At 36.5% G+C, this 26,533-nt stretch overlaps 5 protein-coding genes and 1 non-coding gene across 6 annotated transcripts; 1 reads left to right on the top strand and 5 right to left on the bottom strand.

Moving 5' to 3' along the window:
- Positions 1–471: 471 nt before the first annotated feature.
- Positions 472–1,825, top strand: LOC147273796 (leukocyte receptor cluster-like protein). Its single transcript, XM_086227736.1, has 2 exons — positions 472–555; positions 1,005–1,825. Exon 2 carries the CDS (start codon positions 1,036–1,038, stop codon positions 1,702–1,704), a length of 669 nt encoding a protein of 222 aa, XP_086083862.1. The 5' UTR covers positions 472–555; positions 1,005–1,035; the 3' UTR covers positions 1,705–1,825.
- A 712-nt stretch (positions 1,826–2,537) lies between these two features.
- On the bottom strand, positions 2,538–2,609 carry TRNAD-GUC (transfer RNA aspartic acid (anticodon GUC)). The gene has a single exon. It is a non-coding gene; the product is annotated as a tRNA-Asp (tRNA).
- A 772-nt stretch (positions 2,610–3,381) lies between these two features.
- LOC147273794 (small heat shock protein, chloroplastic-like) lies at positions 3,382–4,604 on the bottom strand. The gene is made up of 2 exons (XM_086227515.1): positions 4,146–4,604; positions 3,382–3,932 (listed from the first exon to the last, which is right to left on the bottom strand). Exons 1-2 carry the CDS (start codon positions 4,372–4,374, stop codon positions 3,523–3,525), a joined length of 639 nt encoding a protein of 212 aa, XP_086083641.1. The 5' UTR covers positions 4,375–4,604; the 3' UTR covers positions 3,382–3,522.
- A 1,593-nt stretch (positions 4,605–6,197) lies between these two features.
- Positions 6,198–10,373, bottom strand: LOC147273793 (vesicle-associated protein 1-2-like). Its single transcript, XM_086256184.1, has 8 exons — positions 10,047–10,373; positions 9,849–9,919; positions 9,323–9,404; positions 9,101–9,216; positions 8,843–9,007; positions 8,698–8,748; positions 7,436–7,513; positions 6,198–6,716 (listed from the first exon to the last, which is right to left on the bottom strand). Exons 1-8 carry the CDS (start codon positions 10,096–10,098, stop codon positions 6,606–6,608), a joined length of 726 nt encoding a protein of 241 aa, XP_086112310.1. The 5' UTR covers positions 10,099–10,373; the 3' UTR covers positions 6,198–6,605.
- Positions 10,374–11,911: 1,538 nt separating this feature from the next.
- On the bottom strand, positions 11,912–16,342 carry LOC147273792 (Sec14p-like phosphatidylinositol transfer family protein). Its single transcript, XM_086227742.1, has 11 exons — positions 15,765–16,342; positions 15,334–15,433; positions 14,500–14,766; positions 13,987–14,064; positions 13,539–13,640; positions 13,389–13,438; positions 13,125–13,233; positions 12,927–13,007; positions 12,472–12,513; positions 12,341–12,382; positions 11,912–12,251 (listed from the first exon to the last, which is right to left on the bottom strand). The coding sequence occupies exons 1-11, from the start codon at positions 16,106–16,108 to the stop codon at positions 12,201–12,203; spliced, it is 1,266 nt and encodes a 421-aa protein (XP_086083868.1). The 5' UTR covers positions 16,109–16,342; the 3' UTR covers positions 11,912–12,200.
- Positions 16,343–24,325: 7,983 nt separating this feature from the next.
- Positions 24,326–26,080, bottom strand: LOC147273791 (Eukaryotic aspartyl protease family protein). The gene has a single exon (XM_086227478.1). The coding sequence runs from the start codon at positions 25,976–25,978 to the stop codon at positions 24,533–24,535; it is 1,446 nt and encodes a 481-aa protein (XP_086083604.1). The 5' UTR covers positions 25,979–26,080; the 3' UTR covers positions 24,326–24,532.
- Between the last annotated feature and the right edge of the window lie 453 nt (positions 26,081–26,533).

Genomic DNA, 26,533 nt, shown 5'->3' with positions numbered 1-26,533 from the left:
AGATTCGATTTGTCTTGGGTGCTAGGTTTTCTTCTATTCTCTTGAAGTTTAATCGATTTCAGATGATTAAGGAGGATTTAGCCTTTGACGGGCATCTTTTGGAGGAGGTTAAGCAAGTTTTGGTTTCAATTATTTGAGATTTGCAGTAGTTATGTGTCTATAATTATGGGACAACACATGTTCTTGTCTATTTTAGTTTACATTCATTAGATCTTATTAGTTGGGTGGGCGAAGCTCTTGTATGGCTTCAACAGCCGCTTCAATTTCATTGTAACTCTGTTTAGTTTTTATTCATAAAGTTTTTTCAATAAAAAAAAATCTAAAAAGTTTTGGAATTCTTATATTTAAAAGGAAAAATCATTAAAATTTTGGAAAACCCCCTAAAGAAAAATAAAAATAAAAAACAAACAAAACGAAAAAAATAAAGAAAAGAAAAGGTATAAATACGGCAAAACCCAACCCAGTAGAACACGCGGTCCCTTTTTTGGGTTCTTGAGTCTTGAGAATATTGGCGCTTGGGTTCTCCTCTGTTCGATTGTTTCTACAAGATAAGCTGTAAGTTATGGTCGTTATTGGTTATTTGTATCTTATTAATGTTATGTTTGTACATCATATACTGCATCAATTACTATCCCATTCTAGTTTGCAGTAAGTAATTTGCAGCTCGTCTTAATTTCACCAATTTCCTTTTTTTCGTTTCCGAAACCCTAATTTGTTGCTTTGCATAATTCTATGACCTTGGATTTTTCCAATTCCGTATGAAATTATTGCATTTACCTCGGAATCGTATTTCTTCTTCGTAACCTAGATTTAATTTTGGAAGACCCCAATTCTATGCAGCCAATTACATAGCTTTCGAAACCCTGATTTCGTTTTCTTTTAAACTCTTTTTTTCCAACATGCATAATCGAATCTTTACCTAAAAAGATTTCTGAGTCTGACCCTTTAAATTTTGATTCTTTTTGGCAAAAACCCAAATGATCGTTTTTTCATATTATATGCAGGTAAAGCTATAATTTGAAGTTAAAAGTAGTAATGGGAGGTCACGGAGGTCTGAATATACTGCCCCAGAAGCGGTGGAATGTGTACAACTTTGATAACAGAGAGAAGGTGCGGCAGGATGAAGAAGCTGCCGCCAAAGAAGAGCAGCTCAAGCGTGAACAGTCACGAAAGCGGGATGCTGAGTTCCGTCTTGAGCAGCTCCGGGTAGCCCGTGGCTTGGCTCCAATGATCGAAGCTGAGAAGCCTGCTGAAGTGGAATCGAAGCCGGGTCATATTAATCTCTTTGAAGGGATAAAGATTTTTGACCCTATTAAGGGGTTGGAGAAGGAGGGAGATGATGCTAAAGATGGGTTTAAGAAGAATAAGAAGATGAAGAAAGAGGAAGCGAAGCCCAAGGTTGTGACAGCAGAGGATGAGAAGTATAGATTGGGCTATGGAGTTGCTGGTAAAGGAGTTAAACTGCCATGGTACCTTGAAAAGCTGAGTGCGGATGCAAATGATGAGAGTGGTGAGGATGATGAATCGTCAAGAGGGGTCAAAGAGGAGAAGAAGAACAAGAGTGGAAAAAAGACATTGGAAGAATTGAGGGAAGAACGGTTGAGAAGGGAGAAGCGAGAAAAGGAAAGGGAACACACTTTACTTCTGAACAAGAGCCGAAAAGATGGAGCTGCTTTTAAGGCTAGAGGGTTTTCTAGGAGATGAGTATACAAAGTACCAGAAGTGTTGTTTAACTAAGTAGCACTTTGAATTTTCTGATTCCAATTGTTCTTTGTAGTCTGTATAATGAAATCTTTGGTGTTTAATATTTTAAATGCTTGATGTATCCAATGTTGTTATGGCTGCTTGACTTGTTTCTATGATGATGTTACAATTACATTACATACAGGGGATGATGTCCTGCAAGTGGCCAAACTGTTTTCCATTTTGCTTTGTATATGAATGCTTATGTGGTACTTGAAAGCTGTAAGATCAGATCCCACTTTTCTTGGTTAAAAAAATCAATGAGACTATGTAGAGTTTCTTATTCATTAGAGTCCTTTAAACAAAGAGAAGAGAGCGATAACCATGACAATGTGGTTCAGAGCTATTTAGATGAAGAGCATTTCGGTGTTGGTGATAACCGGAAAAGCACCTCCTGAGTTTGGATGTATTGTAAACATGTTCTCTATTGCGATTTAGCACCTATCCTCATTCTCATTCCTCACCACCCCCCCCCCCCCCAACACATCTTGTTAAGCAGTTCATTAGCCCTTAAAATTATCAATATGTGGGTGATGAATTAGTTTTGTACTGCCGATGTTTTTGCAAATGTCTAGAGAACAACCTTTGCTTCAGCATAATGAATGGAACAACAAGATGCATGAATGACAACTAAATCACCTTTGCCAGTGTCCATCATTTGGCATATACGTAACAATATTAATGCAAAGCAATGCTTATTGAAGAGGGGTTGGTGAAGAAAACCAATGAGTTTAAGAGAATTGCACAATTGATTGTGTTTTTTTTTTGGGGTCAAAATTCTGCAAAACCAAAATCGCCGTTGCCGGGGATCGAACCCGGGTCACCCGCGTGACAGGCGGGAATACTTACCACTATACTACAACGACTGATTGTGAAAATATTTGGTCCATAAGTATATGAATTAAGTACTTATTGAGGTAGAAAAACAACACTTGATTCAGCCGGAAAAAAAAAAATAATATACAGACTGGTGTGCGAAGGTGAAAAATCACTTTGAAGTAATCCGATTTGTCATATTTATGAACATTATATAGGCCTTCGGCTTCAGAAATGGATAAAAACAAAAAAAAAATTTATTTTATTTTTTATTTTGATATAAATTTCTATAAGATGATCATATACGTCTAATAATTTATCAGATACAGAAAAAAAAAAAAAACGATTTTATAGAAATTTTTGTCAAATAAACATTGCAATTTAAAACTAGCTCTGTGCCTAAATACATAACATCATAGGACAACCATTGGTGTAAATACTTAGGAAACTGATTCATCCAAATTTGTGGAGACGGAGTACTATGTCCAACTCTAAGTGACACCAAGATATTTGCAGCAGAATTTGGCTTCTTGAAAACTATGAACCAGTGGAATATTTATTTATCGCCTGCTGGCAAATGACTAGTTCGAAGTTTTCGAACACGGAACACAAGATGACTTTCATGCGGCATAAACGAGAGAGTTTGGAGAAACCGGGTCGTGTCCTGCGTGATCTTGTTTAATCTTATTAGTATATGATTCACAATGCAATGCTGATAGCAGCATAGCACTAAAATGAATCAGAATGCAACCTTAGCATAGTGTACTATAGTGAACCATGAGATGTACATTGAAGCCAACCAATAAGGGATTATCGATGTCATTTCTAGAAAAGCTGACAATTATATCCATTTATTCATCCAAATGCCGAGGTTACAACTAAAAACAAAACCATTAAACCAAAATTTACATACTCAAACACCAAACAAAAAACCCAAGTCCTAAATTCACACACTGACTCTCTTCACTCAATCTTAACCTGAAACACATTCTCCTTCTCCTCCTCTTTGACCTTAGGAACCACCAACTTCAGAACCCCATTCTTCATCTCAGCCCTGATGGAATCAAGCTTGTACAGATTCGGAGGCAGATCCAGTCTGCTAGTAACCCTTCTCCCCCCACCACTCTCTTCGTCCTCTTCGTCCTTGGCCTCCCCTTTCACTATCAGCGTGTTCTGCTCCACAGACACCTTCACGTCCTCCTTGTCGAGCCCTGGCATGTCCATCCTCAGAAACAGAGCATCCTCGCTTTCCTTCACATCCCACCCTCTTCTCGACCCTCTAGAGCCTCCGAGAAATGGGTTCTCCATCATCTGGTCCATCAAGTTCAGAACTTGGCTCAGACTCCTCGTCGGTGAAAATGGATCGAACACATCTGCAACTCACGAAATTGACAAGAACCCAATTCAGATCACCATGTATTCTATACAATAAACCAAAAAAATAAACAAAACCCAATTGAGTTGATCCAGAATACTATACAATGAAACCAAAAAATTGGCAAAACCAAATTGAGATAACCCTGAATTCCGATAAAACTAGTTGATTGAAATTTTGGGAAAATGGGAAGAACCTAGATGACAACTACCTGAAAATAAGCTGGGAGCAGAGTCACGGCGGCGAGAGAGGGATCTGTCGGAGCCGCGATCGACGGGAATCGAACGCTCGTCGTCGTCGTAGTTGGTGAGCTGGGCGTTGGTATTGAAGAAGCGGGAAACAGAGGGGGCTACAGAGGCAGAGCGAATGGGGTTGGAGAGCTTGGAAAACAGAGTTGGGGATGAGGCTCTTCTGAGAAGGATTGAAACTGACGAAGCCATTGTTCTGGTTGCTAAGGAATGTGGGATGCTTTCGAAGGTTTAAGCTTGAACAGAGAGAGATAGAGAGAAACGGAAGATGATAGGTTTGGGTGTTGTGCTCTGTGTTTGGATATTTTTGGTACGTGGTGGGTTTGAGAAGGAGGTTTTAAATAGAGCAGACTGAGTTGTGACGATTAGAGGGGAAAGAGGGAGAGAGTTGGAGAAGGTTCCAGAGCTGAGGGATACTCTGAAGGTTCTAGAAACAAACACATTCATGTTCATCTCAATACCGTTATATTTGGGCCTATGGGTTTTGGGTTTAGACTTTAGACTTTTGAGTCCCAAACAAAGAATAAAAAGCTACTTCAATTAAAAATACGATTCTTACTAAATTAGAGCATCTCTTTTAAGATCAAAATTTCTCACCTCGTAAGAAATTTGCTAATTACACCAAATTATGCTGTGAAGCTGGATGGCAATGTCGTACCTTCAAACTCCAAAATAGGGTGGTGTACCTGCAAAAGGTATTCTGATGCCTAAGTAGTTCAATGCTCTAATAAGTGTGTAAACTCTCAAAATGATTGTGTGCCCCAATTTGAAGCATGATTCTTCTATTTATAGTTGGCTCAGTCTTGAAGCCCAAGTACCATGATCTCCATGATGGGTTAATGGGCATGTTCTTACCCAGCTCTAGGAAGTGGTGACACTCATTCTGGGATCACCCTTCACTTAACCCTCAGTGAGAATAACTTTTACGTAAAGATAGTAACGTGGCATCACAAATATGAGAAAAAAGCAGTCTCACATCTTAATGTTTGAAATTTCCCTCTCATGTTTGTGATGTCATCTCACTATTTTTCTTACACACAAGTTATTTTAGAAGGAACCCACTTTAATTGTTCAATGGGACATACTCTCACAATGAAGTTGGCTTCATAAGTTATGGGTATCACCTCATTTTGAAAGGATGCTCCATTTGGGTAGTCCCGTGAAAGACTCTCTCATGGACCCCTAACTGCCAATTATTCACCAACTTCACTTTTATTTACTAATTTAAGTGGTACTCAAATGCTGTGTATGTTACTGCATGGTATGTTTAACGCGTGCAGAAGGGAAGGGAAGAAATATGTGCCCCTAACCACATATGTTGAAGTGGAAAATTCCCACATGAGATAGTGTAATTCTCGATGAGTTACACTAGTCAAGATTTGAACGCTTGTGATAAAAATTCCTACACTCATGGGTGAGTTCAAACTCTCATGAGAGAAAAATTCTACCTTGCAATCACTACATGTAATCCACTAGACACTTCTGACCATTAGATGTTGATAGAAGTTCTCATTATAAGGTTGCCCATCTTTTGAGTTGGATGCTCTACGAACTTTAGTTTTGTTAATTAAATTAAGAAAAGGATGTACATTAAAATTCAGTCATCATCATATTCGTGATCTGGATCAGACGCAAGTATATTAAGGTAGAGATATATTGTTAATATCATTTTCAACCAATTTAACTAAATAGTTACAAAAGACAAAAGACAACAAAAAATAAGCAAATGATGCATAAGCAAAATCAAAAGTGAAGGTTTAGACTTTAGAACCTTCAGTTCAGGCCTCCTGTTTCTTCGAATCAAACAACCTTAACATATGGCCAGTCAAGGTGGGACCTAGGAATCAACTTGACATGGAATAATTAAGAATTTTAAGATACTTTATTACCAAGTCTGGACAAATAGTTACTATCAATATTCAATGCAAACCAATAAAATAGTATGCACAATTGTTGTTTGCCCATACAACCCAAAGTTTAGAGGAGAGGTTTAGATTCATCAACCCAAACAACCAAACACAAAAACAAATAAATAAATGAGAATCCGAGATTCATTAGGATAGCTACAGACAAACAAAAACAATATAAAACAAATGAACACATGTTTTACATCACACTGAGATGTATAAAATTATTAACCATCAGAGATACAGTTAACCAAAATCTCTCAAGTTGAACCACAAAAAGAGAAACAAAGTGAAAATCATCCTCTTAAGTTACAAAAATAATGTAAGTTTACCATCGAGTTCCACGCACTATTCTAGAATTCCAGCACCTACAGATCCATGACCCCATCTAAGCAAAGTTTGGAAACTTTCGCAAAGCTAACTAAAAATGATCACCGCTTCTTAATTTCTCCTTCCGCAATCATTCTTCAATGACTGAGAAGGAACCAGTTTGACAAAAGATCCAGAACAGAGTGCTTATGACTTCTTTATGAGGTAACCCAAAAGTATGCCAAGCAATGCAACAATAATGACAAAAATGATCGAAACACCACCACCACTTTTGGCCCCTTTGTGCCTCAAGAGTTCCTACACAATAACTTAATAAGAAAAAGCAAAACAATATTTGGGAAGCAAGAGAATAACAATGCAGAAATGTGAAATCCATGGAAGAAATTGTTAAATGCCTTTTCATCGTGAATAAAAGAGAATGATTAATACCAAGCGACCACGCTTTTATCCATTTGCTCTTACTTCCATATTTTTAACATAGTTTTCATATTCCCTATTTAATGATGTAGAGACAGAACCATAAGCTTCACATCACATCCAATTCGCAAAAATATATTAGTATAATAGGATGGGAAAATTACTGTAGCCTTTGAAAGTAGATGTAGAAACTTCAGAAAAGTTAAATAAGAAAACAAATCTAAATCAGTATAATAAGGAAACAAATTTTGCATTCTACATTTTGGTACTATATACACAAATCAATGAGTCAAAAAGGTTTTGAAAAGAACAAAGACAACATGAAAGTTACTATAACCTCCCTAATCTACCCTCTGTTCTTCTAAACAATGCTTAGTACTCTTTCTTCTCTTTGGCCAAATCAAGATCTAGTACTCATAAGTCATAACTAGTGAGTGATAAGTATATCTACTTACGGTGACCTTTCAATAGGCCTTACACAATTCCATAGAAATTTCATAGAATCAATACACAATCCATAGGCAAATTGGCATTACACAATCAATACAGAATAAAGAAGAGGACAAACATAATTCCATAGAAATTTCATAAACTCTCACCAGCTCCTGACGAAGCCGGCTACTTTGTTGAAGTGCACTATTCTTTTCCTCTGTCAGTTTCAAAATAAGCGCTTTTGCCTGCAATTATACAAGTAAAAGGATTAAGACTAGACTGGAAACACCAAAAGTTAAATGGTAGAGACCTACTACTTATGGCATAAGCAACAGTATCAACAGCAGAAGTGGATGCAGCTTACATGATTCACTTGTGTAGCTTACTCACCAATTCAATATTGGTTGTTTCTTAATAAGATGCAGGAAACACTCAAATCTTGCAAATGAAAGGCATTTGCAAGAAATGGTAGAGTTTCAAGCCCCATTAAAAACATAAAATAGCTCTTTTGAGATATCTGGCATGTTGATGATGCTTTGATAGGCCACAACTAGATCTCTAAGACAGTCAAATAAGCAAGAAATAACACTCGTCATCCAAGGAACAATCACAAAAAACCAAAAGCTGGAGTCCGAAAATTTTCCATCATTTTCTGACAATCCCCAGATTCAGGTAAGGCTGAACTCTGAAAGGTAACTAAACCAGGGGGAAAAACAGTGATTACAGTCATTTCTCTAATGACGGGTTCATCCTAATATATAGCCATTTATGTACAAAAGGATCATGAAAGAGAACATTGTGCCATACTAAAATTCTGTAAGCATGAATTGCAAAACAAGGAAAACATCTTAGTACAACATTCCATGTTATGCAAGACAACAGAATTCAAATTCCACATACAATACCCGACAGACATTTGATGTTATTTTTCTGTAGTTTGAGGATAAATGTACATGCATGGATAACAAGTATAAGATAAATCACACTATAAAGGATTGCACCAGCGATAACTGTAGTACAATAAAGCCCAGAAAAAAAAAAAATACTATTCCATGTGTGCTCATGAGTGCATGCATGTGTGTGTGTGTGTGTGTGTGTGTGTGTGAAACAAATATCAGGCTAGACAGGTTTTGTTAGCATCATAAAACATCAACCCAATTATCAAATAGATACACAAGATACTAAGCAAGGTCACATGAAGCTTGTTGTCACAGTAACTAGTTCAGAAACCAATTTATAATTCTTTCTACTAAGCTTGTACACAACTCAATCATAATGATAATTAAAAAGCAGAACAATGTAACAGGCATCCGACCTAAAAACAAACATAACAGACCTTATGAAGTACAAACAAAAAAACTCAGGAACTGGATAAGGTATAAGGCACTACATAATCTTAGAATTTTGTCCTGTGTGTGTAGGCATTTACCTCTGCAGATCTGTCCTGAGGATCAAGCCGCTCCACAAATGCTCTTTGAGCCTGTAATCGCCAATAAACAGCATGCCAATCAATATCTTTCTGCTGACTGAAGATAATAATTCATCATATAGTCTTATACTCATCAAGTACTCACATTGGAAAACTCAGCACCATTCACATTTCCATTCTCTGAAAAAGAACCCCTTGGTGAAGACCCTTCTTCTGACCCTTCTGGAACTGGAGAAGGTGGTTGAGGTGCAGAAACATATACCACTTTCAATTTGCACTCCTCAACCACATTTCCCGACTCTTTATTGAACTACACAACCCCAATTCAAAAAATAAATAACATTCAACATAAAATACACAAACACATCAGAATTCACAACATTGTGTAATATAATATAACTACCACTTCTGGAGTAATATCCTTTGAAGTTGCACCATCATTGGTTTTTACACTCTGAAGCAGAAACTTGTCCTTGCATTGCATGTCAGAAGGAGCCTCCTTCTGTGCTTGCATTGTAACTAAATCACAACAACGATAAAACAATAATTAATCGTTAATATCTATAAAAACCACAAAACATATATATATATATATAAACCATAGAACAAAATGAACATTATGCACCTATAACATCACATGTGGATCGAGGCATGACAACTCCCGTGTTGGGACGAACACAATACTTCTTGGGATTTGTAGTCTTGACCTGAGCATAATCAAATCAATATCAAACATCCAAAGCATCCTAGAAACCTTACAAATACATGCTTCATCTCAACCCGCAATTTGGTTATAGGAAAAGCACAATAAATTATTAAAAAAAAAAAAAACCCAATCTTAATTACAAATTTCGGATTTGAATTTTGTTATTCATGTTGTCTGATTTGCAACATACCCAAACACAGCCAAATGCAACAAAATTAAAAAAAAAAAAAAAAAAGAATAATTCAAGCTTAATTGAGTGGATGCGTTCACATTCACAATTTTCCCACATTTTCCCAACAACCAAATGGAGAATATAAGCATTCTTAGAAAAGAAAAAAAAAAGAAAAAGATGACATAATATTATAATTCGTAGAAGCATTTCAATTTCAATTTGAAGCTGAAGCACATGTGCAAAAACAAAACAAAAAAAGAGAGGAGGGAATACCTTGAAAGCGACATGGCTATCGGTCTTATTCGACAGCAGAAGCGAGCAAGAGATCTGTTTCTTCAATTCAACTGAATAAAAAGCCAAAATAAAAACGATGAAAATGGAAACAAAAACCGCAACATGCAAGCCCTGAAAAACAGAAACAAACAAAAACAGATCGGAAAGAAAGCGTTTCGTTTGGTAATATTTACTGACAGGGGAACTTGAGCTCCAGAGGCTCGATGCTGAGAAGCTCGCCCATGCTCATTGGATTGATCGATCGGTTGATTTTCGGTTTGAACTGGAAAACAAAGATGGGCGGAGAGATCGAGAGAGAGGGGTTCGGAAATTGTGAAAATGATGATGATTGTGAATGAATTTATGAGTGAAAGTGTTTTTCTTTGTATTTTGTGTTTCTGTTTCTGAGAAACAAATACTCTTTTGGTTTTTTTTTTTTTTTTTTCTCTGACTTCTTGAGTTATGAGTATTTACTAATTGCTAATTATGAATCAACGTGCGTTGAACAACGCAACTCAAGCCTCGCTCTGTGACTCTGTCTCTCTCTGTAGTCTGTGATCTCTCTATACCTTCTTTTTTTTTTTCTTTTTTTTTCTTTGTTTTTTTTTTCTTTTTTTCAATTTTTCTTCTTTTTTTTTTTAATTATTTTTTGTAGAACTTTATTTTGCGGTTGTTGGTGTTGCATTGCTTTGAATGGTAATTTGGTATGGGAGAGGCTTTAATGGAAAGGGAAGCATTAAAGAGGAAAGTGGAAAGGAGTTATTATTGGACACCCCAAAAGGGAAAATGGGTATACAAGATCGAGACCCTACATCAAGCACTGCTTGCTTCACTGGAGGACCATTATCAGCCCTAGATGGCTAATCTTTTTGAGATGGCACTTCTTAAAAGAAAATTAAGACTTTAACTAACTTTTCATTGGAATAGACTAAAATGTCCTTCAAATCTTGTTGAATTGAGTGGTAAAGATTTGAATTTGAGATCTCTCTTAACAAAATAAAGAGAAATACTATTAAATCAGTTAGTAAATATCGTTTAAATTTAACATGACAAACTAAATATAAGGTAAGATAACACGAATTTGTGATGGGGAAACTGCATCACCCTCTACACTATGATGTAAGTAATCCGAATTTATGAGTTAAAAAATGAATGTCCCATATAAAAAAAAGCTCTTTAATCGGTGTATATGTGACATGTGTGATTTTTTTTTCTTGGAGAGCATGCCAAAGCTTAAAGAACAGGAGATTATGATATCCATAGAAATCATATTCGCTGTGCTAAAAAAAATCTAGAGTACTTAAGTAAAATCTAAAAAATTAATAACTTGAAATGGTATTTTTGAAGAAGATTTTGTGTCAATACCCTGCATATCAAGAACTTGGGATGAGGGGATCCACGAAACCCTATCAGTATCACACTTGAAAAGGTTTTGTATTTTACACCGGCATTTGTATTGAACCAAAAGAATGATTAAAGATATCATCGAATTATGTTTCATGGTTTTTTTGCTCTTTAAAAATTTGAGTATTGAAACCCAAATTCTTGTTGCATATATGCATGTACCTTTGAGATATGGGCACTCATTGAAGCTCCCAAGGATCGGATTTCATTTGTACTACAGCCATGAATTATTACAACAATTATCAGCCACATCTTGTTGAGGAAGGGGCCCTAAAGAAAGTAATATTGTGCTGTTATGTGAAAATGACAATACAAGTCATTAGTCATTACCAAAGTTGATCATACCATTGCCTTCTTTTCTAAAAAGCATTTTGTCCTATATCGGGATTTGACACTGACTCCAAAGTCAAAAATGGGAAATCTTTAGCATTATAACAAATATTTTTGTCCATATCTATACTAAGTGGCCCAGTGGGAATCCCTCTTGATCAAACTCCTTATATAATGCCACTGTTGCTGTTACAAAGCCAACCAGTGCTGAGGTCAGGTTTTCAAAGCCTACCCACTGAGGTTGGTCCAATTGTATAAACTATAAAGAAGAAGAAGAAGAAGAAGAAGAAGAAGAAGAAGAAGAAGAAGAAGAAGAAGAAGAAGAGGTGGTCTAAATTCCAAATTTGCAACCAGAAAAGAATACATAACATTGATTTATTGGTTAGTCTTGATCCCCATGCACAAGACACGAAGTGGGTTCATGGCACAAATGCACAATGCAGATTCCAGAATGGATTTTAACAGAAACAAGACAATTTAGAAGTCCCTAAAAATATAAATTTTTGGCTTGGGAATAGAAAAAGGGGAGGGAGTGCAGAGCCCTTGGGAGGAGCCCTAATAGTGTTTCTTTAGAAAGGAACACATTTTTATTGGCTAACTTGAGCTGGGTTGTACTTCCTAAGAAGTAGATCTCAAGTCTTCTGCATGCAGCCAAAGTTCTTTCAAGACCTGTCAGGAGAAGAGAGTGAGAGACTCAATAAAAGATGATTCAGGTTAATACCAATAAGAAGAAAAATGTCTGGGAAGTTAGAACTCACTATCTTGGTTTCCTCAAGAGCAGCTTCTAATGCTTCAATTTTCTGCAACACAACAAGAATTAGCATATGTTTGCACAATCTGCTGGGCAAATGATGGAAATAAGAGGCGTAAGTATTTGTATCCAACTCACTTTTTTGGCTTCTCTAAGTGCTGCTTCCAAAGCCTGGATTTTCTGTGATGCAATTCCACACAAAATGCATTAGATCACAATGAACTGATTCAATTGAAGTCCTTTTTTTCAACAAAGAAAAAGAAGATGAATCCAAAAGTACTAAGTAAGAGAGCACTATTAAGATGATTTCATTGTCATGAAAAATAAAAAATATCAAAAAACGTTTGAGAAATCGTGACAAGAAAAATTGAAACAAAAGAAACATTTCATGTTTTTGCAACTAAAATAAGTACATCAAACAACCTATCTGAATGAAAATTGTGCTAGATTATGCCAGGCTTGTTTTCTGCAGAAGGGAAATGTAACCTCAAAGCAGATAGAATGGTGTGTGCTTTCAGGAATTCAACTGTACAAGTTTTTTAGATATTGAACAGAACTATGCAAGCAAGATCCTGGTTATAAGAGGTGATTACCCTATTGCGCGCCAACACTTCTTCCGAATCCTTAGTACCGTTTTCTTCATAATTGTTTACCTCATTTCCCATAGAGATTGCCTGAAAGATATAGATAAAATTATAAGCAAACATGTTACCTGAAAAGCCTATAATCTGATGCAACAAAACTTGCATTAAAACACTTTGGAAGGAAAATCTTCCTAAAAATTTGATGACCTGAAGCATTTCTGTAATTTCCGGATTATTCCAGGGTCCTTTGTCACTAAAAAGGCAGCCCCCATAGTCAGAACAGCTGCAGCTTCCACCCAGAAAAGTTGGCAAATTACTGCAGAATTGAATTTTAGCAATTAGTGTGGGACCATCACCATAAGGAGAGTTTTAAATAACATTTTATGTGCACAAATATCTGAATGAATGGACCAAGAAACCATCAGTGCTTGTTCATGCAAATCTGTACAAATTTGCACTTGATATGCTTACCTTTGATCAACTAGATCAAACAGGTCACTTTGATAATTGTATCCCAGCACCTGAAATAGTAATCTCATATGTTCAAAATAATTATTCCACTATCTGAAAGGACAGCGTGACTGTCTGACTGCTAATCTAACATGGAGAAAAGAATCCTACTTGAATCTTCGCTAACGTGCGTGCATCAAGGAAAGCCTTCACTGCTTTCCACAGCATTTTAAACCCGGATCCAGCATTGACAATAAAGAGGCGATTTAGAGTCTGAAATATCAATTGCCTCAAAGTCATTGACAAATCTATATAAGCATAAAAACTAAACATGTCTGTTAGCAGTGTGTGTGTAACTAAACATGTCCTCAGCTCCAGTGAGTTATCTAAAGTTGAATCCTTTGGACCTGGCCAATCACCAATTTTTAGAAGGGACTTGGCCTTTTTTTTCTCTAATGAAAATACACAGCCTTGTAACACTCAGTAACTCATCAATAACATCATCATCATCAATTATGTTGATCTTTGTTTGGAATCAAGGTCCTAATCCCCTGACTCACCAATCCAACCATCTTCTTGTTCACATAGCATCACTGCAGGGCAATGACAACCCACGTACCTCTGGGTAGTAATTGCTATCAATCTTCTGAATTTCCATAAAGAGATATCTTGCAGGCTTTGAGAAATTAGCCAGACCCTAATCATAGACAAAATTCACAATTTAGAACTTGGTATTTAAAGTCAACAACAATAGTTATAACCAACAAAAGGTTAATGGCATGAAATTGATTTTTGTTAAATAAAAATCAACCTTCATGAAGAACAAAGAAAATTTTGGAACCAGAATTCGAGTGCCAAGCCCCCAAACAGGCTTAATTGCATGGAATTTGTAAACAACTAAAAAAACAGAATTTCTCTGTCTCACACAGAGTTCATGTCCTTCAGTACTATAAGCTAGCAACACACTGTGCCAATACTTCAGTAGATTTAACTCTTTGGGGAAAATGTCAATAATTATATACAGATAGTCTTTAGCAAGATCATGGATCACATTGACTTGTATAGATAAAGTGATAAATAACTCTATGTTGAAAGGTTAGCTCTAGATGGACTATGAGAAAAAGATACTCACCACTCCATGCACATCTAAAATGCTTGTTGTAGATGCTACATGCCTCTTAGCTGCAATTGAACATGCAGGGTATCTAAAATTTAATGTTTTCTCTTGTTCGGACACATGATGCTTTGTAAATCTTTCAAGGGTAGTTACTTGCAGTAGTTTGTTAAGGTCTACCATCCCAATCCTTTCGATGTATACTGGTCTACCATATCGGTCTACCCCATGATATCCGTGAGGATAGCATTTCTTTACTGCTTCATATTCCTCAAACTTAAACTCCTGCAATAATTAATCCCACAAGTATCTTATTGATTAAAGCACCAGAACCTCATCATATATCTCATTTTTTGTAACCAAAAAAAAAAAAACGAATAAGGTAGAAGATGTTCTTTCAATTTTAATTTTTTTCCAGTTAGATAGCAGAAGACAACTTGGAAAATGGTGTATGGAAAACAATGACTGGTGATAGATGATGACTACAAATTGAAGACTAAGTTTGGAAGCAGGTGAGAGTTTACAGTATTGAAAACTCAGGTTTTAAATCATCTTAATAACCTTACAACATCTTATATTAGCTAGCCAAAAAATCAATGCTTTTAATGAAGAGTTATCAAAATGCAACTGCATTATTGTGCTCTCAGGGAGGAAATGAAGAAACCCTGCATTGTGATTCAAGCACACCAAATTCAATTCAAATGCCATTTCTGGAAAATCTGCTTTTCCAAAACACCAAATGGATTCTATTACTTGGAACTGATAAGATGTCATGCTGGAAAACCAATATCATACATGATTTTCCACACAATTTCTAGTAGAAAATATAGGAAAATTCAGTTTGAAACTCACCTTTGGAATTGCATCAACCATATTATCCTCTCGCCACTTAAGATAAATCAAGAACGCATCTTTTGCTTTAGCGACATCAAAGTCCCTCATTCGGAGAAACCTAAAAAAACAAATCATAGTAAAACATTATCAATGATACCATTAATTGTTAAGCATTTAGGCAACCACCAAACCCCAAAATTTTAAACTCGGAGAAACAAACATATAGGTGCACCTTACATCTTGCAAACCACAAAGAAATGGGATGGATTTTGAGGTATGAATCCAAAACCTCCTACTACTAACAATGTATATGAATTAGCTAACATTCGTCTACAAACATTGCGTACCAACAGAAGTATGCATGTTTAAAAATCACTTGTTTTCAATGGAAAAATGAGAAACACTTTGCATGTTATTCATGTATGTGATAATGTTGCCATCAAACTTACCTTAAAAGGGTATGATAATCATTGTGCTGTGGAGGAAGTTGACCCTCAAGAAAAAGCATTTCCCTGAGAGATTCAACAAGTTTTTCATCTTTTGGATCATGAACTCCTCCAAGAACCATTTTCAAGCTCTTACTACTCCCTCCAAGTTTACGAAACTTGAGCGACAATGACTTGAAGCCTAAGCTTGACATTGAAGAAGACTTTTTCCCTGGTTGAGGAGGGAGATGCCAATGGGTTTCAATGGGTGGATGAATGGTTTTGGCCTTCCCTGAACTTGAGGATTTATCACCATCTCCATCACCTCTCCATATATCTATATCCCTATCTTCTTTTGATTTATGCATACGTGAATAACAAAAGTATGACCTTATGGAATCCAAGTTTAATTAATGTGTTTAATTTTTGAAGGGGAATTGAAGAAACTTGAACTTATTCTTGAACAAAAACAAAATAGAGAGAACATCACTTTGTTTATCATACTAGGAATTGAAGAAGCTAGCTTGAACTTAGATTCTTGTACCAATTACAGGAAGATTAATAAAACCTAAGAGAAAACAAAGACTGAATGGTTTCATGGAAAAAACTGTTTAGCTACAGAGAGAATGGCAATCCCGTTACAGTGTTAGTGGGCAGGGAGTTGTTGAATTTGAAATGTAAGTGAAATTTGAAAGGCACAAAGAGAGAAAGAAAAGAAGGTGCAGAACAAACGTAAATACAAAAAAGATATGAAAGCTTTGAAAGGAAGAAAGGTGAAACCCTGTTGGGTTGGGAATCGAATTCCATGCTTTGCTTGCACTCTGGAATGTCTGAGCGTCAAGTAAACTAGCTGTGGTGTAATGTTTTATATGCAGAGGGAACGAGTTTTCTCCATGCCATAAATCGTCGTCTAAGATCATATTGAATTCAAATTAAGCAAAATGTGAACATAACGCAATAAAATCTTATAAGAGTTTATAAGAGTTGAAGCACGCTGAACTTGTGCATTTTATACGTGAAACTCTTCAATCAATCCTAACCTCACACGAAAAACGAATGTGTTTAAGGATTTTTAATTTAAGATATCAGTTTAATATAAGAGTCATCTATTCTAACTTGTTTTCGAATCTAATTCAATGTAAATGAACCATATTCCTAATAGATTAACCCCAAAATAACATTCAAATATCTAACTCGTTTCACAAATCTAAAAATTATTTTTGGTACACACAAATCTAAAATTTTATTATACTTGTTTTTTTTTTTTTGGGCAAATATACTTGTTTTTGTTTAGAACTAAAAAGTCTAAAAAAAATACATAGAAAACTAGTTCACAAGTGTACAAATTCCCATTGAAATTTTTTTTCATGGTTTGTTATTTTTGTTGAAAATTGAATTGTGCGAGGACTTGGGGTAGGCCAGTTGGCCAAGCAGTTGTGCTGCCCCCACCTCACCGGGTTTCGATCCCCCTTCCCCCCTCTAGGCCTCTTTCCTTGGCCTCCTCCCTTTGTAACCAAAAAAAAAAAAATTGAATTGTGCGTTTCATGATTTTCATCCTAGCGAAAAAAAAAAAAATTTGTTTGTTTGATTTGTTCAGATAAGTATCCGGGCCGAATCTGATATAATATTTGAGTGGGCTGAACTTTGGGCTCAAGCATGTGTTCATAATATGGGCCGACATGAATGCTCAAGTAATAATCCTTTACAAGGACGAAATTGTATAAGACTATACTAAATTTTTTTTTTTCAATGAACTATACTAAACTTTTAATCTTAGGGTTTTTTTTAAAGGTGCCTACAACCAGGCCCGGAGCTTCCATGTCGCCGACACCTTCGAGGAGGCCACGCATGAGGGGAAATAGGTTGGGTCGCAGAGGGGGTGGCTTTGGCTTGGGCTTGGGCTTGGGCTTGGTGAGGGTGAGGGTGAGGGTGAAGGTGGGGAGGGGCTGTTGTTGGTGCTGGTGCTGGGTTTGGAATAAGACAAAGATGGTGATTTGGGGTGGGAGGTGCTCAGCTGGGGAGGGGAAGGGAGGAAGAAGATAGAGTTTTTTTATTTTATTCAGAAAAAATTTAAAATATTAAATGTTTTTTACATATGGTGAAAAAACAAAAATATCTTTGCTACGTTAGCAGATAATGCTCTTATTGACAGAAAAAAAAAATTGAGATACTTTTTTGTGAATTTTCAAAATTAAAGTACTAACTTAAAACAACATATAAAGTTGAGGTATTAAATTATAATTTACTCTTATATACATTGATGGATCTAGAAATCTACTGGTATGAAAGCAAAATTAACCCAACAAGGGTGGAAGCGAGGCTTGCGACTTGCGAGCAAAGGCAGCAGCCAGCAGGGGGCGACAGGTAACGGCAAGGGAGTAGGGGCGATGGCAACATCAAGGGAGTAGGGGGCGACGGCCAACGACGACAAGATTTGATTCTTGCCCCCTGCTCTGCAATCTTGCCCCTACCAGCCATGGCTACAATCAAGACTCAAGCTTCATTCATGGGGTCAAGATTTTTCTTCAAGCCCAGCCTTTCTGAGTTCATGGAGTCAAGTGACCCCCTTGTAGATTCGCCCCTGCTTATATATAAGTAATTTTTTGATATAACTATAATATCACCAAATGGTATCAGGGTAAGTGGCAATTGTAGATGCAACAAATGCAGAATATGCTTGTAAGTAATTAAGTAGGTATCTTTTTGAATAATTTAATAATTTTTTTATCTTTATTTTTTGGGTAGGAATAAATTTTTTTTATCTTTGAAAGTAATAAATCTAAAATTTTGAGTGTTCCGATCACACTCAACCTTTTTTCATCGTATACGAACTCTTCCACGTAATGAGTCTAGTTTTGTGTCATACGCGTAACAATTTTGCCAAAAAAAGAAAAAGCGTGTGTGTGTAACAGTGGGGCCTACAGAGTATAAAGGTAGGGAAGCATCTAGAAGAACACGTACGGCGACAGCATGAGCCAGCTGTATCCAAGCTCAAAGACATTGCTTTTAGCTCTTCGGAAAGTGGAAAACTACAAATCCGTTGACGTCATGCCCAAGCTTCAAATAAATAAATCATTAAAGTTCGCGGGAAGTCGTGGCGGCTTTTTTATTATGTTATTTATCCACGTGTAACCCCCTATTAAATAAATACGAAAAGCCAATAGTACTGTATGGTCGGGCCTATGTTAGCTCTGTTGAGTCCGTTTACTTGCTCGACTCCGATAGCATGAAAGGCATAATCTATTATCAATTAAGCTACTCCCACCTATAGCTCTCGTGCGATTGGTCGAAACTAGTGACAAAGACACAAAGTATAGTAGGTGATTCATGAATCATGAGGCCAAAATTGAGATTACAAGGTGGGACCAAATTAAAGAAGGTAGCATCAAATATCTAGTTTGTGCGTACAGCTGGCTTGAATGAGTGAATATCTGGCAGCTTTGGGAGCCGCACACACCTTTAAACCAAGGCATTTTTTTAGGCCGGGAAACCAAGGCATTTGAATCAGGGATTTACATGACAACAAAATCTTCTTTTGTATTTTATGAGTGCCCACAACATCTTTCCAAAATTCTACAATCTTGTCACCACTGTAGAGTATAGATTTGCATACTAATCGCATCAAAATCTCAATAGCCACGTGTTGTCTAGTTTGCAAATCAAGAAAATTACGTTCTTCAAATTTATGTTACGCGGCCACGAGACCGAACATACAAATGATAGGTTGCACAAAACTGACTTTCATTCAGGCGACCGTCAACTGAGAAATGAACATCTCTTAATTGCAAAGGTTTTGATGTCTTGGCTGCAAGAACTTAGGGTAGTGTAGCCGAAGTTGGTGTGATGGTGATACGGTGAGTGAAAGTGAAAGTGCGAATGATGGATGTAAAATCGAAATCTAATAAATAGAAATTAATTGTAAAAACAAAATCAAAACGCATGCAATCTTTGAAATTAACTGTAGTAATACGAGTATGAACTGTAAATCACATAATCTACAACTAAACTAATATAAGAAAGCAATAAACCTACTAATGCAGAATTTAAAGAACAAGAAGGTAAACTCTAAACTAATAATATGCGAATCAAAAACACATACTCATATTAATGCTAATAAAAACTGAAGAACACAAAGGTTTTTATCCTATGTTCTTAAGAGAAACTATAAGATTTTTTCAAGAATACCTAAAAACTGAAAAGAAAAACTAAAAGAACATAGTAACAACCTATGATAATCAAAGAACTAAGGTTTTTGATGCTCTTGTCTTTGGGATTTTTCTGGGAGTGAAAGTTGTGTTCTTGGTAGCTTAAAGCCTCTGTTTATAGTGGTGAACCCTAACAAGTGACTTGGATTCCAAGAGTCATGATCCTTCAAGAAGTTGTAACCGACAAAAATCTTAAAAGGTTATGACTCTTGATCTTCTGAGGATGTTTCGGTTCCTTGTTCAAGTGGGAATAACTTCCTTGGGTTGTCTTTTATTGCCACTGGGCTCGGCCCGTAATGCTTCTTTGTCTAGTGCTGGGCTTTACCTTGTATTCGGCCCATCTTTCTTGATTATTGGGCCTGCAGCGAACGGTCCAAGCTTGACCTTATTGAGAAAAATGCAAATTAAGGCTCAAACATATACTAAACTGGTTTATTTTCGCGTATTAAAATTTAAATTTTTTATCATTAAATATGAATCTATGATATTTATAATTGTACTTTAGATGTTGACCATATTCTTTTAACATTGTTGCATAATATATATATATACATATATAGGAAGCTTCAAGTGTGAGATTCCATATTTATAGGATTTCAATGTGGGGTCTACTCCACATCGTATTTCAACAATTCGAACTGTCTGCTTTTAAGTCTATATTCAAAGATCATTCTTGCAAAAAATTAAGCAAATCAGAAACTATTAAGCTATCAAACTTTTATCAAACGGTCAAATGGTTTCCGATTAACCTAATTTTTTGCAAATACGATCCTTCAATGGAGACAAAAAAAAAGTAGACGATTTTAATTATCGAAATACAATGTGGAGTGGGCCCCATGAGAGATCCCACAAATAAGCCTAAATGTAGGATCTCACACCTGAAGGGCCCCTTTAGTTATTAGATCCTACAATTTAGTATTAAATGTGGGATAGAGCAGATGGGCCCACTTCATGTAGGTTTTCAACAATCCGAACCGTCTATTCTTTAGACCTCTATTTATAGATCATCCTTGCAAAAAATTAGCCAAATAAAAAATCATTTGTTTATCTAACTTTGATCAAATAAATAGACGAACCAAATATTTTCGATAAAACCGTCTATTTGTTTGATCAAAGTTAAATATGCAAATAATTTTCGATTTGACTAATTTTTTGCAATGATGATTTATGAATATATGCCTAAAAAATAGACTGTTCAGATTGTTATAAAACTACATGAAGTAGACTCATCCGCCTTATCCCACATTTAACACTAAATATGAGATCTCACACTTGAAGCTTCCTATATATATATATAATTCATGCATAATATGAGAGAGCTCTTTATGTGAACAATTCTTATTTACAATACTCCGTCAAACAACAATTTTGACACTTGTAATTAAATTTATTTTTCATTTAATTAAAATCAGATCATGGATTTCGCAAATTATAAGTGGTAACAATATGATTATAATCTCTAAAATATTTCTAACAATTACATGATTATATGATATATAAAGCATTACTTATGAAATTAAATCATCGAAATCACATTTATTTATCAACATTGTTGATTGCATTAATTTTGCATGAAGATAGAATTCACCAAAAAGGAATTTTTCAATACAAGTCAATCTTTACTCCTATAAAAAATGTAGTCACATAAAAGCAAGTTGAGTTGTGATTGTTGTTAAACATAAGAGCAAGTTGAGCCTCTAGTACATAAGCTTACATTTGGTCCATAGAATTCTGCAACATGCACGCAGTCCATCTTCCAAGGTAACCTTGGAGGGACTCATTCATAAGTTCTATATTACTTTGAAAGCCACACCTTTAATCTCTAGGGCTCCCACAGATGCTGCATTACACAACATAATTCGTTTCATTATATCACACGTTTGTCAATTTGCTAACTTGGAATGGCTCAATTTGATTCGAAATGGGAAAATTAAACTTCCGTGAATAATTTGGTGTACGTCAATAATAGAAATGTCAATTTATTCATTTTTAGGCCTACTCTAAACTTCCTTTATTTATTAACTTGGTAAAATCAACAAGTTTTTGTAGTATTATTAAATTCATAATATGAGAGAAATGTGACAAATCTTAAAATTAAAAGTGCATAAACGTAATTTTTTCATTCAGCTTTTAAAGCTTTGAAAGATATATGCTTGTTTTTTTTCAAGCAAAAATTTATTGCGCCAAAAGGAGAGCTACAACTTTACTAAGGACGAGTCCTATTTATACAAACACTTGTATTAGAGATTTTGTGCACAATATGATGAATATTGCAAGGGAAAAGTGCATGATGGACTGTTGAACCAAGTAGAGCAAGAAAGTGCCTAATTTGCACCAATTGGGCACCCATGCCTAGTAGCAGCCGAGCCTTTTGGTGGATGATTGAGATTCACCATGAGCCTATTGCAGCATAACGTATGTCAGAGAAAAATATTGAGATCCATCACTCATCAATGGCTTTATTCATGACTTGGCTGAGGGTGTACGCTATCAAGCCTTAAAGAGCATGTACATTGTACTGAAAATTCCTTCTCCTTTCATGTAACCAAGCGTAAAGGATAAAACCAAGAACAAGATATTGTGTATTTGTACACCTGGATTTGATGGGGTCTCTGTAGTCTCAAAATTAGGAAAATTTTCTAAGGTTTTGTTTGATGTATATAATAGATTGAATAGTTTAAATAGTTAGATTCACATGTATTTAAGAAATAAGACGATGTCTTTTAATTTAAAGAAAGAAGATGAGAAAATGATGAATTAGCCATAATGTGAAACTTATTCCTACTAATCCCACTATTTTTGTGAAAATTAAAAATTTAGAATGGATAAGTTTCTCTTATAATTAATTAATTTTTTTTTATCTTCTTTCTTTAATTTAGAAACTTATTCTTTAATACATATAAATCTAACTATTTAACATATCAATTCCAATCTTACAAATCAAACGAGACCTTAAACTATTGTCCCTACCAATTAACAGACTGTTAATCAAAATTATTAATTTACATGCCTTCTCATTTTATAATATAATTCATATTAAAATATAATTATATAACATATTTATATTCTTATTTGAACAAAAATGCTCTAAAATTAAGTAGTTAGTAAGTTAATACAAAGTTAACCATCCTGTTGGGCTCACTGCACAATGTAATCTCAAAATCCGAACCATTTATTTTTTAGGCCCTACTTCAAAGATCATTCATGTAAAAAATCTCCAAAATTATAAGTCATTTAGCCATTTGATTATAATAACAACTATTTCTATGCTTTTATCGAAAATAATGATCGTCTATTTATTTGATCTCAATTAGATGATTACATGATTTTCGATTTAATTGATTTTTTGCAATGATGATCTTTGAAGTAGGGCCTAAATAATTGATGGTTCAGATTATGAAATTAGTTATGTGGTAGACCCAAAAGTATGGTTAGTTTCATATTAACTTACTAACTTGTTAGGTTTAGAACACTCCTCTTTATTTGAATATATAATCCAAGTTAAGAATATTCTAATATAACATATTCCATATACGACAAAATAACATTGCCCATCAAAAGCTAATACTACTTAAGGCATGAAAATTTCATATTCAGGTATGAAAGACAAAGAAGAGGGAAAGAGATGATGGAGGGTGGTGGTCGCCGGCACCGGCACCGAAGGTGGAGAGTGGCTGGAGCCGACAGTGGAGATGTGTGCGGCTGCTGCTGGGTTGGGTGGGGTGGGTCGGTGGAGTTCTTGATTTATTTATTTATTTTTCTATTTTGGATATTAGTTTCTATTTCATGATTCCAAATATATTTTTTGTAGACAAAATTAACTATAGTTAGGTTCTAAGCCACATGGCAGATGCACAATAAGGTGACTCACCACCATTTTTAAGGCAGATGCACAATAAGATGACTCGATCACCACCATTTTTAAGGTGGTAAGCAAATTTGCTCTCATAAAATATAACTATACCCTTCAAAATATCTGAGCAAGGATCCCTGAGCAATGGTGAACAAAGTACATTAATTAACAACAATTATGATGCGCCCACCTCTCTTGTCCTATGGCTTCTGAGACCTAACTATGTCAATGCATTAAACTTCCTCTATTTACTGCCATATTCTGAACCAAGTCCAATCCTAATTGGAAGTAAATTTAAGTAAGCTGCTTGCTTAATGCTGGTGCAAAGTACAAGCCAATTGACTACACAAACAAAAGTGACAACTTCACTTAAATCATATTTGCTTTACACAAAATTCACTTTAATTCTGGCTCTGTCAACGCTTCATCTTTCGCATCAGGCTTCCAAATTAATGGGAATAACTTCATATATAAACAATTTACATGTACAAGTTTGTAGCAGAAAATGCAAATGATGAAGTGTATATATATATTTCTCGATCATTCATTCGAATAACTTAACACACAAAATGAAAGATAGATACAAAATTATATATACACACACCCGTTCATTCGTTGAAACTCCTCCGCATGTGAGATTAAAGTCAAACTCAGCCATGTTCAACTACCTTTGACCTTCACTAGAAAGTCAACCGACCTTGACCATCCCAAATTCAACTCCCATTTACAGCTGGTTAAGAGTTAAGACTATCCCAAAGTAATGAACATTGCCTTCTTGCAAACCCAACTCTATGCTTCTCCAAATCATAAACAACCTCAAACCCTTGCTGCTGGTAATTCCCAAAAATAGCCCCGGGCCCACCACCCATCTCCTTCTCATCACCACCGTCCATCAACATCCAACACCCCACCTTCCTCTTTTCCCCAAGCCCATCACCACCGTCCGTAAACTCATAAAAATAGTTCTTCCTAGGCAGCACCACACTGGATTTATTCCCCACAAAATGCAACGTCACGGTCGGAACTTCCACCACCTTGTCATAGTAGTAACACGGGCCGAGCCCGGTTTTGTCCTCAACCTGACTCGCCCGCTCGTGAACTCGCCCAACTCGGCGGTCCAACTCAGCCACCAACTGGTTATAGAACCGCTGAGGCAGCATGGTGTAAGTCGTGCCCGAGTCCACCACCATCCCACCATTACCTTTCTCATCAACCCTTTTCAGAATCTCCGGCGCCGGAATAACCCTTTTTCCGACGGAGATTCCGGCGAGCCCAACGGAGTAAAAATAGGGATGCTTCGGGTTATCGAGCATGGAGGTGTAGACAAAGTGAGCCCCATTATCAGTGACTCGCTTCTCGTCGTACCGGCCGAGAATGAGCGGACTCGGTCTGCGAACTCGGTCCTGGTGAAATGAGTGAGAAACCAAACAGTAAGAGAACTGGTTACCAAGGTGGGGAGAGAAGGTGGCTAGCTGGGCCGGCAGAGAAAGCAGGCCGCGGCCGAACCCGGCGACCCCAATGGGTTCAGCGAGGGCCGTGTGGGCGCACCCGAAAGTGAAATTTCGGAGCATTAGCGTCGGTGATGACATGGGCATTGACAAGCTGTACTTGTAGAGCCGAGCGATTAAGCTTCCATCGCCATAAGCGTAGTAAAATGGAGGGCAGGAGAATTCGGCGCATTCGGAGACCTCTATGGACTCCAGAGGACAGCGCGCCATGGCGCAGAGGTCACGTGATGAGAGAGAGGAGTGGGTGGCGGAGCAGGATTGGGAGTCGCATGAAACGGCTGCGTTTTTGGGGATTTTGGGAGGTGGAGTTGTGGAGTTGGCCTCGCCTTCGCAGAGGATGCATTCGAAGGGAGAGCAGGGGAACCAGACGAGGTCGCTGCCGGTGTCCATGTAGAGGGAGATGGGTTGGGGAGGGTTGGAGTTGAGGGTCAGGGAGAGTGTGTAGTCGCTGCCGGGGGAGAGTGGGAGGGAGACTTGGCGCTTCTGGTGGTGGCGGTGGAAGCGACTGGCGGAGCGCGTGGTGGTGGATTTGAGGAGGTGGTGGGTACTGTTGAATTGGGTTTGGGAGAGGGAGTGGGTTAGAGGGAAGAATAGTGTTTGTGATGATGAAACAGAGCAAACAGAGTATGTGAAACAGAGTATCAAGTAAAGTAGGGACAGAGAAGAGGCCATGATTTAAAAAAAAAAAAAAAAAACAGAGTAAGAGTAGTACTGGTTATGTATATGGCTATGTGTGCTGTAGAGGTTAGAGAGAGAAAGGGTTTGAACTTTGAATCTGTTTAGAGAGAGAGAGAGAGAGAGAGAGAGAGAGTGGTGAAGGGGGGTTTATAAAGGGGTGTGGAGGAGTGAAACAGGAGGAAGGTTCTGCTGGGTGGATGGGTTTTGGTTTGGTGGCCATAGAAGGTGTATTTGAGGTAAGGATTATCTTCTTAATTAATTGTCTTGGTGTCTTTCTAATGAAGGTAGTATTGAATATTGATGTTAGTAAAGATATAGACATTGATGGTGTGTTTGGATGGAGAAAAAAAACTTGGAATTTAAACAAAACTCAGCATTTAAGAAATTACATGCTCTAATTTCCTTGTTTGGATCTATAATTATAGAATTTTGTAAATTCTATGTGGAAAAAAACTTGGGATTTAAAGGTTGTAAATTCCAAGTTTAAATTCCACCTAAATTGGTGTCATTTTCAAAATTCCAATTTTTATAAATAAAAAAAAGGTCGTG

The sequence above is a fragment of the Dryas octopetala genome, chromosome 9 (assembly GCF_963921425.1).
Source record: "Dryas octopetala chromosome 9, drDryOcto1.1, whole genome shotgun sequence".
Classification (NCBI taxonomy): Eukaryota; Viridiplantae; Streptophyta; class Magnoliopsida; order Rosales; family Rosaceae; genus Dryas; species Dryas octopetala.
This window is presented reverse-complemented; position numbering and strand designations above follow the sequence as displayed.

Excerpts from the sequence above, each read along its gene's own strand:
- LOC147273796 (XM_086227736.1), top strand. The coding sequence starts at position 1,036 with ATGGGAGGTCACGGAGGTCTGAATATACTGCCCCAGAAGCGGTGGAAT.
- LOC147273794 (XM_086227515.1), bottom strand. The coding sequence starts at position 4,374 with ATGGCTTCGTCAGTTTCAATCCTTCTCAGAAGAGCCTCATCCCCAACT. Across the intron at positions 3,933-4,145 it reads TGCTCCCAGCTTATTTTCAG|ATGTGTTCGATCCATTTTCA; the intron begins GTAGTTGTCATC and ends CGTGAGTTGCAG.
- LOC147273793 (XM_086256184.1), bottom strand. The coding sequence starts at position 10,098 with ATGAGCATGGGCGAGCTTCTCAGCATCGAGCCTCTGGAGCTCAAGTTC. Across the intron at positions 9,008-9,100 it reads AGGATATTACTCCAGAAGTG|TTCAATAAAGAGTCGGGAAA; the intron begins GTAGTTATATTA and ends GGGGTTGTGTAG. Across the intron at positions 6,717-7,435 it reads GCCGGCTTCGTCAGGAGCTG|GAACTCTTGAGGCACAAAGG; the intron begins GTGAGAGTTTAT and ends GTTATTGTGTAG.
- LOC147273792 (XM_086227742.1), bottom strand. The coding sequence starts at position 16,108 with ATGCATAAATCAAAAGAAGATAGGGATATAGATATATGGAGAGGTGAT. Across the intron at positions 13,008-13,124 it reads AAATTACAGAAATGCTTCAG|GCAATCTCTATGGGAAATGA; the intron begins GTCATCAAATTT and ends TATATCTTTCAG. Across the intron at positions 12,252-12,340 it reads CTCTTGAGGAAACCAAGATA|GTCTTGAAAGAACTTTGGCT; the intron begins GTGAGTTCTAAC and ends TTCTCCTGACAG.
- LOC147273791 (XM_086227478.1), bottom strand. The coding sequence starts at position 25,978 with ATGGCCTCTTCTCTGTCCCTACTTTACTTGATACTCTGTTTCACATAC.